At 52.3% G+C, this 21,130-nt stretch overlaps 3 protein-coding genes across 3 annotated transcripts; 1 reads left to right on the plus strand and 2 right to left on the minus strand.

Annotated features, from left to right (window-relative positions):
* Window positions 1-4: 4 nt before the first annotated feature.
* Window positions 5-487, minus strand: AURANDRAFT_32874 (hypothetical protein; the record flags this gene model as incomplete). The annotated part of the gene is made up of 1 exon (XM_009042835.1): window positions 5-487. A coding segment is annotated over one exon (483 nt), but the record flags the coding sequence as incomplete, so codon positions are not given.
* A 5,571-nt stretch (window positions 488-6,058) lies between these two features.
* On the plus strand, window positions 6,059-6,997 carry AURANDRAFT_32841 (hypothetical protein; the record flags this gene model as incomplete). Its single annotated transcript, XM_009042821.1, has 4 exons — window positions 6,059-6,263; window positions 6,315-6,487; window positions 6,522-6,788; window positions 6,842-6,997. 4 exons carry the CDS (start codon window positions 6,059-6,061, stop codon window positions 6,995-6,997), a joined length of 801 nt encoding a protein of 266 aa, XP_009041069.1.
* An 831-nt stretch (window positions 6,998-7,828) lies between these two features.
* AURANDRAFT_32885 (hypothetical protein) lies at window positions 7,829-8,554 on the minus strand (the record flags this gene model as incomplete). Its single annotated transcript, XM_009042834.1, has 5 exons — window positions 7,829-7,975; window positions 8,023-8,157; window positions 8,201-8,276; window positions 8,323-8,396; window positions 8,441-8,554. The coding sequence occupies 5 exons, from the start codon at window positions 8,552-8,554 to the stop codon at window positions 7,829-7,831; spliced, it is 546 nt and encodes a 181-aa protein (XP_009041082.1).
* Window positions 8,555-21,130: the final 12,576 nt, after the last annotated feature.

Below are 21,130 nucleotides of genomic sequence, written 5' to 3' on the forward strand. Positions count from 1 at the left end.
TGTCATCGACTAGGACGTTGGGTGTCTTCAGATCGCGGTGCATCACCCAGACGCTGTGTAGGGCGGCCAGCGCACGCAGAAGTTGGAGCATGAGGTGTTTGACTTGAGCCTCGGTCATGGGCCGCCGCCGTGCTCCCTTCACCATTTTAGTCAACTCATGGCCTGCTGGCTCCATCACAAGATGCCATCCGTTCGGTGCTTCACCTGCATCACATGCCACCGCATGCATTCGCACGATATTTGGGTGCCGCAATGAAGACAGCAGTGTTATCTCGCGCAATGCCTCGAGTGGAAATCCCTCCTTATCAAAATCGAACTTGAGCATCTTAATAGCCACAACTTCTCTTCCCCCACTACTCTTGCGCCGTACCGCCTGCGACACCACACCAAACTGGCCCTTACCGAGCTCCCCCAGCGTGTCATATATATTGATAGCGTGAATCGGTAAAGTCGGTCGCTCAACATCCGCATCACCGGGCAATGCCATAACGGGTACATCCGGCTCTACTGGTAGCGTGCCCGGCTGCGAATACCCCATATCTAGAGCCCGTGCGGATTTTGGCTGCCAAATCTTGCGTGATGAGCCTCCCGCATGTCCCTCGAGATTATCATCAGATTGTTTAGGAGGCTGTGACGGCGACTCGTGCGCCGAAGTCACCACCCCCCTAGGTAGACGAGCGGCGCCTGCCCGACCTCGCCCATCACCACCACGCCGGAATCCACCAATGGATCGACCACGTCCGCGAAGGGCATCACCGCGACCACGATATCGGCCAGCATCAACAAAATTCTGTGACCTATTCGCGTCTAGGACAGCATCACCTTCGCCTGTTATCGGGATGGTGTAAGCAGAAAGAGCTAATTGGGAATCGTGGCTTCCTTTAAATCGACCTTGTGACACAAGCATTCGCGCACGCTTGAGTCGCGATGCTCGTTTCGCGGCTGCTTCTTCGTTCATATTTTGGAATTGATGGACTACAGAGGGTCGGGGCCGCGGAGGGGCTCCTAGAGGGTGAAGCGTTCGGCCCCTTTTCGACCCCTTCCGCAGTTGGCAGCGCCGAGCGCGCTGGTAGATACCGTTGCGGCGATTGGCTCCGCCAGGGGACGGTCGTAAAGCTGGGTGCGAGCCAAAACGGCGGTGCGCAGTGCCTCACTATGCACCTGGTTCCTTCATCTTATGAAGCTGCCGAGTCAATTGTGAGAGTGGTGGGCGGGCTCAAAAAAATCACCCGCCTTGTCCCCAAAACTCCCGGCGACGGCGCCGCGGGTTCCTTGAACGCGAGAGCGCCCGCAGCGAAGCGAGGGCGCGCCGAAGCGTCCGGAGCCGGGTGCAAAAAAAAAAAAAAAAATAAGCCACGCCACCCGGGGCCCCGGGGATGCAAGTCTGGTTACAGGAACCGCTGCATCGGCTAGCGAAAGACGCGTTTTAGCCCAGATCTCACAAAACGAGCTAAGCCTGGGGGGTGATCTCAGATTGATCTCAGATCAAGCCCCTAAGCTAATTGTAATAGAACTAGAGCTCATAGTGGTAAAGCTTAGTTGAGATCGATGAATTCAACCGCTGACTCGATGACTATACGGGGGCCGGGGCTAGAGGCCGGGGCTACTGGACGAACGGGCAGAGGATCTGCCTCACTAGGTCCAGGAAGACTCTCGGTCTATTACAGTGCGGGACGCAACTATAACAGGGTTAGAAAGTATTAAGGAGAGGGGAAGAATCTTGGGTGGCTCTGTACCAGCGAGCCACTAGGGAGGTACAAAACTCTCTATCTCTCTATTTCTCCCTAGGGGCATGTTCAACTAAAAGAACAACGGGGGTATTTAGCTAAACACCAAGGTGGCCTCTAGCAGGATAGCGACGTGGGTGATTCTAGGAACATCTACCTTAGCCTGCTAACGGGTGTCTTTAAGTATGGCAGTTGCGGCTGCATATGTTGCAAGGCGGGCTCGTTTTGTTTGCATTGCAAGCTGCTCAGTAAGGATCTTCAACCTAAGACACATACAGGGGAGGAGCTTTACTTGCGCAATTGGTTTGAGTCATGTAAGCTCCGCTGGCTACTCGTCGCATGCTTCATCTAGAGCAGCTTTAAAAATAGGTTCTCGACTAGTCTGTTGAAAACAGACATTTGAGGTTTCTTGGTCTCTCAACAACTGGGGGGCGCGTGTTTTCATTCGCTGCTCTGTCACCATGATCCTATTCAACCTGGTGATCAAGATCGAGCGTTCGGAGTTACAAATCAGGAGCGCATCGTGGGATGCGTGAAGCATTCCTTTTAATGCGCCGATCTCTGATCGAAGCAGTGGCACTAACTCCGCCTGGGAACTTAATTTGATGAGGTTGCGCTGTAGCTGGTGCTGCCGCTTCAACACCCACCGAACCTAGAGAGCTTTCTTTCACGGCTATAAATGTCTAAATCGTCTAAACTCTGCCCTGGCTTTGTCTTTTAAGGGACTGGACATCTCAGGATTTAAACGACCTTGTCCTGAGATCTCTTCTGGTATATTTTTCTCCTTTGCAAAAATTGTAAGCATTTTGGACTCTCTAGCCCGCGTGCGGTGATCTAGCTCTGTTTTATACAGCACACTTCTCATCCTTCGAAGGTCCTCTTCAAGAAATGAGACTTTCATTACCTCTTGCTGGAGGTTCGTGTTCTGCTGCCTCAGGTTGTCAACTCGCCGTTTTACAATTGCTTCGCGAGCAATTGCAAGATTCAAAGTGTAGGATGATTTTTGTAACACTTCTATCTTTTGCCAAATATTAGTATCAAGGGTGCGTCTAAGCAACAATTTTTGTTCGTGCTTTGAATTTTTTTGGCACATTTTTGTCAGTTCTTTTAGTGCACCACATAACCGCTGCTCAAGTAAGCTCATGATTACCGCAGCATGATACACTGCACCCTTTCGCGCCGTGAGTTGAGTCTGATTTCCCTTCTGCATCAGAGCTTTGACGCTGCTAATTTCATGAGCTAACGCGACACGTTCTATCAAGAGGGCACCTAGGGAGATACACATACTCAATAAATGGATGCATTCGGGTCACTCTGTCGTAAATTGAGACGGTTTTGTTTGAGTACACGATTCTTTTCAGCAACCGCGCTCTGCGTGGGAAGTATCATATCAGTTGACCTCTTAGACACACCGAAATATACCACAAAATCGCTACGAAGCCGTTGGATCAAAAATAAACGTGCTTCACGTGCAGCTGTGTACGCGTCCCGTGCGACGCACAATTCAAATGATACAGTATCATGATCAATCGAGTTCTTGATAGACCCTATTGGTTCTGAAGGTTTGCTGAAGTATGAGTCAGTCAGACGAGACACAGCAGCACGAGTTCGGTCAGTTGCAATGCTCACACCGCGAGTTTCTGTTGCCCTGAGCCTAAGTTGTATGCCTACGTCTTCCTAGAGAAAAAAGTAAAAGTGCGTGGCTCCGCAATGTGGCTTCTGACGTACATCATTGAGAGAACGATTCAGAACGCCTGTTTCCAAGTCAGACCTCGCACGCTCCAAATCAAATCTAGTCTTCAATAACTCCATGGTGTTCGAGAGCGTAGCTGGTTTAAGAAAGCCCACGCCCCTAGTTGTTGCACAGGAGATCCCGCGAAGCGGATTCTCCGACTCAGCCCCCACCAACAAATCAGTTCGCAGAGGCGCTGGTGAATTCGTATTGGAAGTTCCTCCATGCATTGGCCCCCATGCATTGCTTGGCCCTTTGAGCACAATGCCAGGTCGAATGTGTAGACTGTGTAAATGCAAGGCAACAAAAGCATGTAACGAGTGGACGTCTGACTGAGTCACGTGGCCATGTGCGGGCAAGCATGTGTGTTTAAAATCTTCTCTATCCCTCAGCTTCCAAAATCTCTCATACTCTGTGTCGTCACTTTCGAATGCAATCACCGTCAAATGCTTATTTCGAAATTTGCTGAATTTACGCTGTCGACTCGGGTCTTTGCTAAGGGGTGCCAGTTTGTCAAGCCCTCCTCGAAGGCTATAGTAAGCCCCGGGCGTGCTTATGAAACCACCCATGGAATTGCATTCAAGGACCCGACGGCAGATTTCACTTATCCTAAACGACTCGCGACCACCATGAGGGATGAGTGCAGTAGTCAGTGATTGGATCTCCTCCGCACCTAGCAGACGCATGCGAGAGTCAGATACCGCCATCAGTTGTAGGAAGAAGTAGCCATCAGATAATGGATGACGGCGCACTTCATCACGCGGTCTGGTGGATACTCGTCTACAAGTAGATAGAGAGTTTATCTACTACAATGGAGGCTGCTAAAGCATCATTGTTTAGCTCTGACTGCATAGAAAGTCTCCAGACATGGGCCAGGGGGAGGATCCTATTGCCAAGATTTATGCTTGCTGCTGTCAGTCTATTTATTTTACCTTCTCAGCTACCAGGCGACAGATGTGACAAATACCTCACTGGGTAGGTCCCATCAAAGTTGCGCTGCCCGGTGACAACCCCCACGCCAAGCACATCGTTCGCCAGCTTGATCCGCACGTCAGCTCCCTTGTCCATGCCCGGCGAAGCAGCTATCAACATCCTTGGCGGCGCCGCGGCCGCCGCCGGGGACGCCGGGGCGGACTCCTCTTCGGAGGATTCGTCCCCCCCTCCAACTGCCCCTGCGCCGGGCGCTGCGGCCGAGCCCGCCCCGCCCGCGATTGCGCCCGGCGCCAGGGCATTAGACCCTCCTGCCGGCGGTGCGCCCGCCGCCTGATCCCCTGCCATTTATCCACTCCCCCCCCCCAAAGAACTTCAAGTTGAACTTGAAGGTTTTCCTGGGGTGCGCTCAGGCGCACAATAATAGAAGAGGATGTCAGCGACAGACGACCACTCGTACTCGAGTACGAGATGTATCTTCTGCCTCTCTCCTCTGCATCCTGAATATCCTGGCTGATATATCCTGGCGGCTATATCACCTGCACATATCACCTGCACATATTGTACTGCCGTAAAGTAATTTCAGTCAAGCTTTGATATTGGCCCCAATCTGCATTTATGACAGCTCAATTCGCGTGTGCTGTACCCGAAGTCCGGAAAGAAAACAAACGAGTTGTGTATGACATAGTGTTGAAGAGAGCCGGGATGTCTTGGCTCGCGGTGAGCAAAAGATATTCAGAATGCCGTCGTTTTCATTCGAGGCTACAATCTTCGGAAGTGGTGACGCAGTGACTACTACCGTGTTTTGACCCCACTATCCGTCCCCCCTCACGCCCCCTTTCCTCGGGCCACACGTCTCGCCTCCAGCCCCTGTTCCATCCATCACAATCTTTTCCCTGCCATATCCACATTTTAATTCCATTCTAGGATGGAATGCTCTATACCAACGTTCCCAGAGATCAAGGCGCCATTATTATTCAAAAAAGCCCTGGCGTGGGAAAAACGACGGGAGGGATTACATGCCATGTTCAGTAAGATGTTCGAAGAATTTACGCGTGAATGCTTCTTCAGCCCTCTGTTAATCAGCTTTTTTGGGGGGGATATTTCAAACGTAAATATAACAGAAGATAGCCAGTGCAGTCTCTCGCCCATCCCGCCAAGTCTGGTGACAAAAGCAGCGGGCCTCGGTGCATCTGAAACACGCATGCAACCTGACACTTCAGCAGACCATGGTGCAGCGCACCACATAGACAAATCAGATTCATCCCGGAAGCTTATTGCAAAAACAACTTCGTCAGCCTTGGACATGCCGATAGACATGCAAGGAGAATTGTGGTATCAGAACAAGCAGAAAACCAACGGAGTAAATGACCAATGGAAGAAGAGATACTTTTCAACTGATTCTAGCGGGGACAAAGCCCAATTATACATGTGGAAAGACGAAAATAAGGGAACCCTTCTCAATTCACTTGATTTATCAAAATTTAATATTGAACACAAAGCACAGCCAACGATGTCAATGCTTGGGCTCGGGAGCAAGACGCCTGCATCGATGGTGCTGGTTGGCGAGGAGCAAGGTGGGCAAGAAATAGTATTTCGAGGGAAATCAAATCATGAGGTACTGCGTAGGACGATGATCACAATTGAGATTCATTCCCTATAGGTGGCAATGTGGGTAGATGTTGTGGGAGAAATAAAACGCCGTTTTCTAAGGAAACCAACGACAGGCTTGCCCGCTTCTCAACCTGCTTTAGTTTTCCAGCAAGGGGATGGGTGCGGAGGGACCGGGTTAACTCTCACACCTGCCAACGGCAACTATTCTTCCCTATTCATATGGTTGCATGGACTTGGTGATACTCCGTTCAGTTGGTATGGTAAGTTGCTGATTTTTCCATATAACTTCATTTTTCCTAGTGATTACACAGGCACGATGGCTCAGTTTGCAATACGTTCGATGCCTGACACCAAATTTGTGTTGCCGTTAGCGCCAACGAGAAAAATCACCGTGTATCATGGCACCTCTATGCAAGCATGGTATGATATTTTTGGTCTGGATGATAAATGCGCCCAGGACCGCGAGCGTATAGCCGAAAGTACGGTATGTAGGTCATTTTATATCATTTTTGATTGAGTTTGCCATACAGGCAAGAATAAATAATATTATAATCGAGCAGGGCTTGCAAGCTGGAGTCAAACCAAGCCGGGTAGCAGTTGGTGGATTCTCACTAGGTGGCGCTCTGGCACTCCATGTGGTCCTCCGATCCAAGTATAAACTAGCAGGCTGCGCTGTGGCAAGCGGGTGGCTGCCGCTTGAGAGTGATTATCCCGAGCATCTAAGCGCGGAAGCATGTAAAACTCCCATCTGTATGTCCCACGGGCTCGCTGACCGACGCGTGCCTGTCCACTCCTGTGTTTGCAAGGGGTGTGGGTAAGTACAAGACAAAACTTCCAGGTGGGATTTGCCGGACGCACGCACAGCATCCTATCCGCTGAACTGAAACTAGCAGTTGCCTTTCATACCTATGATGGACTGGGTCACAGCACCTGCGCATCTGAAATGGTCCGCATTGGACAATTTGTTACAGCTGCAATGTGCCGATCAAGGTGACCACTCGCCAGACCACTCGCCAGACCAATAGCACACCCAGCCAAGTGGGATCACTGCACAAAGAGCCTGGTCATCCTTGCAGCATTTAGGTGGCTGCCGTACTGTCCCCACACCCAAATATATTGGGCAGCCGATGGATTAAGGACTAAAACCGGAGTGCCGCGTGGCGGAACCTGTCACATCTCGCCCCTAGAGATCCTAGAGATTTTAGTGCTTCGATGCTGCTTTCTTTTCAGGGGGCGGGGGGGGGGGGGGGCTTACGGGGCTTCTTCGCATTCACCTGGATGTGATGGGGGCGAGCGCGGTTCAAGCAAGATCTCATATTCAGATTTTGGTTTTGTCGGCACCAGTCTTCCCTTGCTAGAAAAATTTATGCACTTTTGCGCACAGGAATTTGGCACCCCCACCACCACACCCCCCACCCCCACCACACACACCCACCATATCAAAGCCTCTGCAAAACAAATCAACCGGACAAAGCATCGTGCCAGATTCTCACTGCCTGCCATCCGAAGGATTTCGATGGTAATGCGGCAAAGGGGCTGTCGCCAATCCTGACCCGCCACCTTTTGGCACGTGACGATGAATTGAGTTTAGTACACGAGGGGCGGGGATCGGCGAAGCGGAGCAGAAGATATCATATCAAGTGCCCCGGAGCGATGAGACTCGGGCAAACTATCATCGTCGCTCGCGTATATGCCATGGGGACTCAGGTAACATTGTGGAGACTGCAAGGGCCTAGGCCTTGTCATATCTTCAGCTTGCTCGAATCCTTAGTTCATGCCTGTGTCCAATTGGTTGCAGTGCGCGCACTCTGTGTACACGCCGCAACTAGCTCTTGAACAGCTGATCTTTGGCGGAGGCAATGGCTTGAGACATGGACATATCAGTGATGGGCTGCGTACCCTCAACACCTCTCATCATTACTCGATTGGAGATGGACTGGGCATCTGTCTCCAGTATAACCCCACCGTCGACCTACACCACAAGCTCAGGGAGGAGTTAATGTTCTGTATGCACCGCACGCTTGCGAGCTCGTCGACAGCGAGCATAACTGTTTCCAGGTTGTCGAGAAGAGCCCGGCTTTCAAGCTGTCCCCGGAGAAGCAAGTGCAGAGCCTCAAAGAGTCCATCGAGCACCATGTTTAGAATAATCTCGTTCTATGCTTTCCAGTTTGAGCGACAAAGATGGCACGGCACGTACCTCACCGGCAGCCCCGAGGACGTAGAAGCGCGTATCAGCACCACATCGGAAGATTGCCTGTACAGAGCGAAATAAGCTTCAAATGTTTGCTGACCGGGCATGAATACAATTGTATTTTCCACATGATCACATCAGCATCGCTTCTGGTTGTATTAGTGTTTTTGGTTTTCTTAAAGAGTTTAGCCTCGAATTTACCCTGAGCACATCACTATGCAGGATGTAATGTTGTCGTAGGCAAACCTGCTCGACCGCGCAGCTCTGAAATCCTTGGTAGTACTTGGCTATGATTCGATTGCCCTCAGAGTCGAGGAGCAAGACGGCGAGAATCGACGGGACAAGAGCGTCGCTGCCCATGCTCGGCGAGGACTGGTTATATCCTGGGATCTACAATAGTAGAGGGAAAATCCGGAGTAAGGAAATTTCCGTCCACTTGGCCTTTCGTATCTCCCACTAGCCTGAGCTAAAGGAAGCAGAGTAAACTCCTCCCTCAAGGGGGGGACTGAGCTCAATTCAGTTAAGAGTGCCAGAATGAAGGCCGACGGACCGCGCTTGGTGGCGCAGCCACCTCAGCGGGGACGGAGGAGGGTACTAGTAGTAGGGCGGGTAGAAAGATGCAAATCTTCCATAGTGATGACCTCATCTCTTACCTCTTCCGCATCTTCGATGGGAAGATGATGGACAGTCGAGGTCGGAGCCTCAAAGAGTTGTCGCGGCTGTTATTTGTCTTGTATTGTGGAAGTGGTAGATGACAATCAAATTCATCCATGAACCATAGGGTGAACTATCGAGGTTACGCAGTGGCGGTACACCGGCGTCTCTGTTATCTTCACGTCACCTCAGCTGCCGTAGTATACGGGGACCGGGGCTACTGGACGAACGGGCAGAGGATCTGCCTCACTAGGTCCAGGAAGACTCTCCGTCTATTACAGTGCGGGAGGCAACTATAACAGGGTTAGAAAGTATTAAGGAGGGGAAAGGATATTGGGTGGCTCTGAACCAGCGAGCCACTAGGGAGATACAAAACTCTCTATCTCTCTACAAGCAGGAGGGTGGCTACCATCAGGGGCGATGCTGCTATACGCAGGCCCGGCATCTTTGGGGGCGAGGAGCTTGCTCACGCAGAGTGAGGGGTCAGTGGCCTGCGAAGCCCAGCGGATGAAGTTCTTCTTTGAGCTAACTGAAAGCTTCTAATATCTACTTTTTAACTTGGCTCTCGACTACTGTCATAGATGAAACGATCATCTTCACCGGCTCCTCGCATCGTCTTCGTCGCAATGGTTTGTCGCATGCTGCGCATACTGACGCTGTGCGGGTGGGTCTTTCCTCATCATACGCTCGGCACCCTGACGACTTGCATGGCGGAATGCTCAATGCCGAAACGACAGGGTTACTGTCCAGTGCGCGATGCGCCGACTCAAATATTTGACGGCTATGATGGTATTGATTCTCGTTTTGATTTGCAACACCGATCGTTAATCTTCGTACCTTGTGTAGCATCGAACTACTCACAAATGGGCTATCAGTGGCATGCAACCGAGGGTGAGGGTTACAGCATTCGAGGCATGGTGATAACTCAACTGCCGGATGACCCATTTACTTCAGATCACATCACGCTTCCATATGATGCCGATGAAACCGCAACAATTGTGCTATCAAAAATAGACGCCACGCAGTCGTTTGAATACTACGGCAGATCAATCGAGCGACTACATGTTTACTCCTATGGAGCAATAGGCTTCGAAACACGGCTGCCAACCGCATGGAATGATGCTCGGAGATTTCTCCGATCTGGTTTTTGGCCCGGACAGTCTCTTTGCCTTCTATGTATTGCTGGTTCTAGGTTTAATGTGACATATATCTCCTATGGGTTGCTTCAAAAGGGCACCATAAATGAACGGCTTGTCGTGTCATTTTTCCAGCCTCCTCCCTCTCCGCCGAGACCGATGCAGCTGGCACTCTTTATTACTTCTGGGGCAATTCAGCTGAGCTGGCTGGACCTCGATGCAGGAAATGCTAGCACAATTGTCGGCCTGTCCCACGGACTGACTCCGCAGTGGGAGGGAATCTCTTATGATGCTCTGGACTTGTCAGCTGCTGTTGGATGCCATCACAACGCCAATTGTTCAACAGAAGACGAGCTCGTTCGTCCGATCGGCCCGTCCAAGCCACCTCATACACGCGACCATCCCTGGACATCCGCCCCCTTCCTCCACAATGGCCATGCAACATTCTGTGAATTCGGGTGCTCAAATTATTACCTGAATTGGACATTGACTGGATGTCAGGAAGCTTGCAATTACTATTACCGTTACGACATCACAGCTGGCTACAGTGATCGTGCTGAAGTTGCTCGATACGAATGCCACGATGGCTGTGCCATTGGGAACCTTCGATGTCAACCTGGATTTTACTGCCAACATCAAGTTATGAGTTTGTGTCCAGCGGGAAAATACCGCGACGTCGACTATTACCATGTTACCCGATGTGATGACTGCCCACACGGTCGATATCGCGAAACACTCGGCGGACGTTTTATTGACAGCTGCAACAAATGCAATATGGGACGTTACAATCAGAAATCTGGCTCCGATTCCAAATTCGACTGCCTTCAATGTCCACCCGGACGTTTTGCAAACGAACCAGGCATGACTCAATGTAAATGTATGACTTCGTATAATGGCACCTTTGAAATGAATGCTGATGGAACTGTCGTTTATCAGGATTGCAAGCCAGAAAGCTACCTCGACTTCCTGCGCCAAAACATCCTTAGCATAGATTATTCGCCTCGGACAACGTACCCCTAGTCCCTGAGTGCAGATACTTCAAATGTCAGTTATTCGCTCCTTCTCGCTCTTCTTCAAGATCGAGGCCTCGGCCGGGCGCTGCGCGCATCCGTGAATCCTTGGCGGTACTGCTTGAAACCTGTGCAGTGCAAAGAATCTCGAGCCGCGACCCTCGCGCGATCTCCGAACGAGGACTAGGTCAGCTTGCAGGCGTTGCACATTCGCACGTCGAGGCCGGAGGCCTTTCCCACGGCCATGGACTGCCATTTGACACTGGGCGCCTGCCTATGATCACTCAGTCGCTCGCTTATTGTCGCAGCTCCCGCCACGCGGTCGGCTGTTGTTGTTCCCCCTCTGCTACTAAACTTCACTTATGCACAAACTTCCTATTTCCTAGTAACCCCCATCGCAACAGTCAGGCCTTGCCTGTGATTTCAGGCGGGGCCTCACTTGGGGCCTCGCGCCAAGTCGGCGGCCAGATCTGTGTCACGTCGACGGCATAGTTTGAGATAATAGTCGCGGTAAAATGACCCTCCATCTCAGCTTGAAACGCACCTATGAGCAGGATGTAGATGCCAGGATCAAGATTGTCCACGTAGGCATCAACAGATCGCGTGCGCCTCACTGGACCCGTCGTCGTTACTATGTTGTGGTTTCCCAATTTGGTCACGCGATCGATGTCGATGCTGCTGCGATTGTCGGCGCGACAGAGGTAGGCTGCGATTGGGAGGACGGTGGCGTTGGCACGGCCCTTTGCATCAGTCTGCGATATGGACATGCGCAGGGTGATTGGTCGGTGGACAACAATTGCATACTGAGGATTGCGCTCGACCTCACAGCCCGGATTATGTGAAGAAGGTAGGCCCGCGGCCGTGTTTTCCCTTTCGTTCGCCGGGGGCTCCACGACATCATCCTGGACATGAGACTGACCACAGGTCCATTCACCAGAGACCGCCAATCGCCTCCAGCGTGCCGACTCGTCTGTGTAATAATGACAGATGAATAGGCAGCGAAACGCACAGCAAAACTCATCGAAGGACATCCAGAAGGTCTGCGGGTCTAGATTATGGATGAATTTGTGTCTGAGGCGCTCCGTCCAACGATGGGATTTCTGAGACCACGAGCCCTTGAAGCTTTGCGCATGGCCTGGTGGGTTCCGTAGCTTGATCAGTTTAAGGCCCTCGGGCATTACATCAATGACTTCATATATGGTGTAAGTAGCTCCAAAAAGTAGACCCAGGTCTTTGAGCGAGGGCGAGGCATGTTCGGCCGTCACCGCGCCAGCACCAAGGATGTACTCGTTCTCGTAGTAACGTAAGAGGCTGCCCCAAAGAGCGCGTTTGCCAACGCCACGAGCTGCCTCGGCAATGTGAAAACACTCAGATCGGTTTCCAGTGAGGAGTTCAAGACCATGGTGGACAAAACCAACCTCAATATTAGCATAGCTACCATAATATTTGGCCACACCTTTCTCAAGGAGTGAGACCCAGAGTTCTCCCATTTCAGTGGCGTGGGAGACGGCGAATCCGGCGCAGTCCTTGTGGCGCTGTTGGTAAGCCTCGATTGTACTCGCGTCGAGCACGGTGGTAATGTCGACTTTAGGTCTTTCGTCGCCATCCTGCTCAGGGCCTGTCACAGGTGGACGTTCATCGTGTTTGTAGGCATCGAGAGCAGCGAGGGCCTCAATGCCTCCTTTAAGTGTACCGTCACCGAGCATGGGGAGCGAATCATCTACCACGGTAGCCTCCCATTGACCATTGACATAGAATTGTAGACCGAAGGCGCCGACCGCTGAATCATACACAATATTTCCCTCGAGGTCGACCATGTTGATGAAAAGTCGGCGAATCTGGATGTCAATATCGCCGTCACCGATTCCCCCGGCGGCCGAGAGCATGGAGAGCGCCGAGAGGAGCCAACCGTCTTCTACGCACTCGCCAGGGTGCACATCATCCGGGTCACTACCGTCGGCGAATAGGACTGCATGCGGGTTAACAGAAAGGGCGTGGTTCCAAGCTCCTACGAAATCGGAGCCCGCACAACTGCCAAGTGCAACCAGACCGGGCTGAAAATCAGGGTCAATGAATTGAAGGGCGCCCTTGCGAGACTTGGATGGGTAACAATCCAATTCGCCCGCCTCGAGCTCGGAGAGGCGTTCGCGGCAATTTCCAACAGTCTCGTCGTTATTTAAAAGTACGTGAAACTCATACGATGCACGCAGTTGCTCATCAGCTGGCTGCACATGGCAGTCCGGCTTGCCTTCCCACAATTTCTGCAAACCCGTAATAAATCGATCGCGTTCATCCAATGTCAACGAAGCCACCCAGCGCTGGGTGCGCTTGGATCGACGCGCAGTGCAATCACTTGCTCGCCTATCGAACATGACACGCTCTCGCTCAAGACGCTCGAGGGTGAGCTTGATTGCAGCCTGAACCTCACCACGGTCGCGCTGATCGACATCTGTTTCGTAGTCTCTTTGCTCCGCTTTGAAATTTTCCTGAAGTAAGTGGAATCGTTCTCGCTGATCCTCATCCAGCGACTCCAGCCAAGACGCGACGAGGCGCATGTTGAGAGCTGCCGAAGATGCTGCTTCGACAAAACCCCGCGGCGGAGCCACGCCGTTTGATAGGAGTTTAAAACGATTCTCTCGCACAAACTTTTCAAACTGGGCTTTCTCGTAGGTCAAGTGAGCATCCGCAGCGGAGAGTACCAAAAGATGGAAACGCGCAAGGGCCTTGAGTTCATAGTCAAATCGGCGACGAAACATGCAATCCAATTCTGGTAGGTGGAGGACAGCCTGCACCGCTTCGAATTCGACAGTCTCTTGGGCAAGAACTCGCCGACCCTCCTCGTCAAAATGACGCAGCGGTCTGTGCATAGGCCCCAGTTTGCACAAACAAGCGAGAAGTCCGAGACACCCAAACGGCCCACGAGACGCACATGTCTCAGCGATGCCATCAAGATCGGTATAGAGGGCATCAGCACGCCAGATTGGTCCGCCGTCTTTCAGGGACACCAATCTCAGCGCCTGCTCCGCAGCATATATTTCCGTCGCCAGAGCCAAGGCTGATGGTCCAAGTTTGACGGTTTCCTGCGTTGGGCTTTTCTGCCCCTTTTGCAATAAACCTGACTGATATAAGGCACCATCCACGCCATGGGTGTCTTCCAGGGCAACCTGTTCTTCCCAATCGATGTCATCTTCGCCATTGCGGTCGCCCTGATCCCACTCGTCACATTTCGCTTCAAACCTCGACGTCTCTGCTTCAAACGCATTGATGAATTCGTGGCGTGCTGCTGCTGCCGCATCATTAAATATGCGCGTTGACAAATATGCGGCGGCAGTCCCCAGTTTTTCGGGAATTTGTGAGCACGCAGCAAGCACAAGGACGACAGATGTTGAAACAAATACAGAAATCAAGATGACACCAAGGGAAACGGGCTGAGCAAAACAGACTAAGGTGACGCCCCAACAGATGCCCACTCCCATCAATGTTCCAAAGCGGATTACGAGCGCTGTTTGATCGAGCAGCAAATTTTGGCGTGTGGAATACGAGTAAGTTGGTAAGAGGGTGCGGGCAAACCAGAAGACCGCGCCTGGGTCTAAGCTGATACACAGATTCACAATTTTGATGATACATTGGAATAGTTGCAACAAGAAAAACACAGAGATGGTTGTCGCAGGTGGGGCGGTGGGGACCGTGAGAAACACTGTGATTGTGGCGAAGGAACAATAAAGTATCCATAGATCTGAGGTGCGCAATAGCTTGGGCGGTAGATAGAAATCATTCTTAGCCCAGCTTCGTATGAAGTATGATGCGATGTGGAACCCAAGTAAGAAGAGAGAACAGATGAGGGCCGCATAGCGTGAGCCCCAAAGGTATATTTGGGCCAAGAGGGCAAAGTACATCCAAGGCCTGGCAAGCCAGGTTGGGAGAGGGCAGCGACACGCCACGCGTGGGGTGCAATTGCGCATTTGTATTTTTGGCTTGTCCACTCGCCCATGACCCGCGTCACTGGCATCTAGCTCCACATTAGCCTCGCCCGCCTCTCGCGTAAAGCCGGCCGTCGCTCGCACACTTGGATTTTGATCCTGGCAGCCATCGTCGATCCAAACGAGAAGTCGATAAAGCTCGTTTAGACACACAGGGTAGAGAATAAGAGCATCAACTATCAAAAGTGTCTCGACAATGTCGTAACGAGCGTCTAACCAGGAGTAAAATGCCCACGCCAGAATACCGACGTATACGACCCACCCAAACACACCGGTATTTGTCATGTCGTTCGTCACCTTATAGACCTTGAACCACTTTACTATAGGGTAAATCGTGCAAAATACAGCAGTGCCAACGGCCCACAGCAGATGGCCAGCAAAATGTGGGTGTGAGAAGATAGCGAGGAACCATCCAAGCAGCACGTACAGAATTGGAGCAGAGCATGCACACAAAAGCGTGGTGTATTCCTCTGGAAGGAGACAACCTGTCACGACTGCTTCCCACATAGGCACGTGAAGCCATGCTGGGTCAACGGATGAGTCAAGAGCAACAGGGGCTATGGGTTCTGTGTGAGGTTGCTCAGAGGAAACCTCATCCGCAACCTTCGCCTTGGCACTCGCAAATTGGCTACAAATGTGTTGCCAAACAAGTCCGTTGAGGTGAACAAAGACTTCCTTGAGAGTGAGGCTGGGTAATAGACCACGGCGCTTTCGCTTACGAGCGCGTTCGTCGTCTCCTTCTTTTGGGGGCGATGCGAGGATTCGCTTGAGCTTGTTTATGCGAACATTATGCAAGCCGAGATTAATGACCTGCCGCCTTAACACATGCGGCCTAGCGGTGGTTTCACCAGGCACGACCGGGGCGGCATGCTGTGCAGTTGCTTGGGAAATACTAGACACTATCGTCGCTTCTGCACGTTTCTTCATGGTCGACTTGGGCGGCAACATGGGCATGTTGATAGCAGCTATTGCCTCCGTATCGTCCTCGCGGGTACGCAGGAGTTGAGGCAAATCAAGGCTGCCCAGTGTCTTGGCATCGGGACGTTGCGAAGAGCCACTGCCCATCATCGCCTGGAGCATGCCAAAGGCAAGCTCTGACTCGGAGACGTTATCGCCCTCTATGGCATGTATAATGTGTGGTGGCCATACAACGAGGCGACAGTCGTTGGCAAGCCAGGCGCTTCCAGCACGCAACAGACAGAGGACACTGATAGGACCAAGCGCACAAGCTGCGAGCGCGGAAGGTGTGTCAGATGCACCCCACAACAGAAGCCCCGCTGTGACAAGACATATATAAGCAAGTCCAGCCAGCATCTTTGGCAGAGTGAGCCATGGGAAAAAGAGATATGCTGTATCTGCCCCGCCCAGGAGGTTCTGGGACCCAAGGTGGGACGCCCGCACAAAGCCACGTGCTGTACCACAGAATGCGACAAAGAGAAGCGACATGACTGCAAACGTGTACGTTGGAATCTGCACACGTGAAGAAAGCATGAGATGTGGCAAAGGCAATCCTGTCGGAGTCGCGTAACCGGCAAACAATACAATGGAGAACAGCGTTGCTGTCAAGACCATCAATACAAACTCAGGCGTGCCAGCGACGTCAAAGTGCGATGAGATGAGCGTCCTACGCGTGGTACCACCACGCGCGAGGAATACGATTCCACAGGCCTCGAGTTGTTCGAGATATGGCAAATATTTGTTCACAATCTCGAGAGTTAGAACATATCCATAGATACTATGGGCGGCAGAAAGACCAACCACCCAGAATGTGGCCCCTCCAAAGACAATTAGCGCACGCGCGGCTGCCATGAGTAGCACGGTTTTTGTAGGTGACCAGAATACTGAGCCGCGACCAAGGCAGGTGTGAATGACATCGGTGATGCTCAAAAAGATGGCTATCGCTAGGGCTAGGGGTCCTTTGGATGTGAGAAGAAATGCTGACATGATGTACGCGACCAGCACTGACCGCGATCCTGCAAGTAGCAATGCCCGGCGGGCTGCGGCTACCTGCGCTGAGTTTATACGGTTGCTCAAACCACAGAGATCTCCGGCAATGTCTGAGACGAAGTCAAAGTGTGGCGAATCGGAGCAAGCGCTGTAGCACTCCTTCATTAGCCAGTAATCCCCATCCTCGTCGTCTGGAAATTCCTTCTGAATGTCAGCAGCCGCACCGGCGAGCGCGGTCGCCAGAGCACCTTTCGCAGCATGCACCAATGCATTGAATTCGGTGGCTTCAACGGCTAGGGGAACGAGTCCCGCGGTAAGTAGGGCCACTGTTAGGGCAATAAAATCAACGGGGGGGCTTTTCTCATTGCCTGTCAATTTAGGATCAAGGAGAACAGCAGCAATAGAGAATATCAGGATACAACCTACACTGGCAATCAGGGCGCTGCAAGACACTGATGTGAGCCGCCATCCATCGAGCCGCCACCGAGAAAGAGCCCCCAAGATGCCAAGGATTGCCGTGCCAACAAGCAGGATACCAAGCCCTGCGTTTACGGGCTGCACCGTTGAAGCGATGATGACCCCTGCAGTCCAAAAGACAGCACATGGAATCGTTAAGAGAAAAAGGACGCATCGCGTTGCCCAATAATGATTGTGCCGTAGCTCTCGATTGTTGGTCGAGGCACCGTCCCCTAGAAACAAAGTCGCCGGGAGTTTTGACGCAGCCCGCCAGCCCTCAGCTGCTACATCTCTACCTAGAGAGAATAGATATCCGTCCAAACGATCCAGCCTAAACTCGCATAGTCTTAGAAGTGCAACAGTACCGGGAAGGACTATCAATAGAGGGATGCCAAGTTGTAGAACCTTGACGGCGAATTTTATCCGCTCGAAGTGAAGCTGCCAAATATGCGCTCTCGATGGTGCACCGAAGTGCGGCTCAGCCACGACAAAATAATTTTTCTCGCACTGAGCCCACCCAAGATCAACTGAGTTCTCTTCGACCGTGCCATACTTGTTGCGTTTTGTTGGGCCAGCAATTCGCTGGTAGCAGGCAAAGCCCTGGTAGCGGGCCTCTTTCAGCACGGGTATCGAAACATAGTAATCCCATTCATGGAGCCAGGATGGTACTGGATAGCAGCTTGCAAGGCGGCATATGGTCAATGTCGTTCTAGCATTCACAGAGAGCCGTGCGTGCCGAAACGATGAGTCAGTCGCATCATCATCTGATAAAAGTTGATTGAAACGACCATCTTCAGCAGTCGTCTGTAGCAAGAGCGCACCGGCCGCGTCTATTTGCGATGATTCGCCATTGACCGTGTAGATGCTCTTGTCAACGTAAGGCTGTCCAAAACCCGCGGTCGGAAGCTCGCCAGCGCTTTCTATGGCAGGATCCACAAAGAGAGATGTTGCAAATGATTCATCTGGATTAGAATTCGAAGTGTGTATGTCGTCAACGTATAGTTGGAAGGGGACTATTTCGACAACAATGCGAAGGCACGCTGCGTTCGTCTCACAGCACGCCTGTGTCCCAACTGTGGTGTAGTAGCCATCATTGAGAAGGAGCCAACCCTCTTCGCGACAGAGTTGTCGATGTGACATAGCCCACGAAGAATCATGTGCTGCACAGACCTCTTTGTCACAGTCGAGCTCAGCAAAGCCGGCAGTCAATGTTGAGCAGAAGGGCAGCCAAAGCGAAGCTGTGCCCAACGAGTCGTCTCCATCTATTACCTCGAGGCCAGTGTCATAATCCAATACCTCGAAACGCATTCGAGCTTCACCTGCACGGTGCCAGCCCATTGAGAGCGTTTCACTCCATCGGGGATTCTCATCGTTGCCGATTCTTTTCGTTTCTTTCGTGGACCAGTGACCCTCCGTCCCCACTCGCACGCGGACGTAAGGATCACTCGACCGTGCGACTCCTCCATCTGGGACTGTAGTCCCGTCTCGGTCTTCCAGATTTTGCGCTGCAATAACGGTAACAAATACATTACCACCAGCAGATCCCGAGTGCTGTCGTGATTGTACCGTGTAGTCCGGACATCCTAACGCGCCATTTGGACCATTGCATGAAAATCCCTGACAAAGAAATGATGCATTTGTCGGTGAAGATGATGGTACACTTGTGGTTGGCGGGAGAGACGAATACTCAGTGGGAGATTCTGTCTCAACGGGCACCTTCGTTGGAAAAAATGTGAAGGTCGGAACCGACGATGGCAGCGAGGTGGGTACAAAGGACGGCTCTTTGCTGTCTGTAGGCCTCCGGGTCGGCTCAACAGAAAGTGTCGGAAGTCGCGTCGGCGTCGGTGATGGCAATGATGTCGGAGCCGAGGATGGCGTATCCGTGGGGAAAATGGTCATATTCGGATTGTAAACTGTGGGGGGCTGTGACGGGACCGCAGTTGGTACCGACGTTGGTATCCCCGTAGGAACTGCGGACGGCCGAGCAATGAATGTTGGCTGCGCTGTCTGCGGGTATGTAGGCACGTTCCCCATCATCGTTGGGAGTGGGACCGGCACCGATGAAGTGGACAACCCTCCTGTTGATGGTGGGCCAGTAGAAGTTGGCAAACTTGTCGGTATTCGCGAATCAGTAGACGTTGGGGTAAGCGTCGGAGCCGCCGATGGGGACTGCGTTGGGAGCACAGACTGCGCGAGAGTCGTGGTGGCACTTCCAACCCACATCACGATCTTGAGAATTGGCCAAAGCCGGAACGGCAGCATGGTATAAAGGGTCGCGGTGCGAATGATCAACATCAGCCTCCGTCCGAACAAAGAAATACCAGGCTCGTTTAGCGCAGGGGATGATATAAGATATAGAAAGAGACAATATTAAGGAGTGATACAAGATATAGAATGATATAGTTGGATTAGGAGCTGGGTGTGCCTTCAACATGGGCTCCACCCAGCGCGGGGACTAGCCTAGTCTAGGACCCCCAGGAAAAGAATAGGGCCGGCTGGATAGGAGGAGCCTGAAATTTTCTTGGGGTCACGGTGCGCTCCATGCGCACAATAATAGAGAGGATGCCAGCTTTCTTTCCCCGCTAAACCCGGGACTTCTGCCGTCACAAGTAGATTCATACCTACATAGGGCTGGCGCTGCTTCTTTCTCTTTGGAGAAGATGAATGTTTAGTTGGCAGCTATGACACCATTGGTCGTCACTTCATGCCAGTGCGGAAAGTACGCTTTTCCCGGAGCGACGTCGTAACGGCGAACGCGGCGGGCGGTTTCGCGTCGAAAGCGCTTATTCGGGCCCGAGGGGAGGTCTGCGGGCCCCGCGGAGCGAGCGGGCCCCGCGGAGCGAGCGCAGTGTATGTACACGCTCGGGGGGGTCGGGGAATGAGTGCTCGCCTACGGCCACGTCTTGCTCGACATCTCTCTCGCGCTCGCGGCCGAGCGTCTGTCGGGGCGAACGAAGCGCTCCCGATCGCCACCGCCGCCGCCGCGGACACCTTCGCGGGTCTGCGGCGCCGCGCGCTCCGGGGCACATACGGAGCGAGCCCTAGTCAAAAAATCCCGCTAAAGTGGCTTATAGCGGCTATGGACGATCCCTGCGACTGCTTTTTGGCCCGATGGACGAACTGTCGCACTGCATTTACAGGGAATGGGGGTGAGATTAAGACTGCCAAGTTTCAGGTCTGAAGACCATGGGGTTGGGCGCGCGCGCCATCGTCTAAAAGGCCATAATGTGTGCGGTGTAGTGAGAGCGAGGGGTCGCATCGCCACGATCGTCGCGCGCAAGCCCCAAACTTGGTAGACGCGACCTATGTATGTATTAGAGTGCTATCGTAAGCTGCAGCACAGCTGCGACCCAGAATATAGTCATGGGATTATCACCGAGGCATGCATTCGTTTCATGCGATGGACCGATCACCGGGACTACATTTTGGCTCGAGACAAAGTTGGAGCTCACGGAAGCACTTAAACTATATGAGAGATGAAGCCTGCCAAGTTTGGGGCTTGCGCGCGACGATCGTGGCGATGCGACCCCTCGCTCTCACTACACCGCACACATTATGGCCTTTTAGACGATGGCGCGCGCGCCCAACCCCATGGTCTTCAGACCTGAAACTTGGCAGTCTTAATCTCACCCCCATTCCCTGTAAATGCAGTGCGACAGTTCGTCCATCGGGCCAAAAAGCAGTCGCAGGGATCGTCCATAGCCGCTATAAGCCACTTTTGCGGGATTTTTTTACTAGGGCTCGCTCCACATG

The sequence above is a fragment of the Aureococcus anophagefferens genome, assembly GCF_000186865.1.
Source record: "Aureococcus anophagefferens unplaced genomic scaffold AURANscaffold_38, whole genome shotgun sequence".
Classification (NCBI taxonomy): domain Eukaryota; class Pelagophyceae; order Pelagomonadales; family Pelagomonadaceae; genus Aureococcus; species Aureococcus anophagefferens.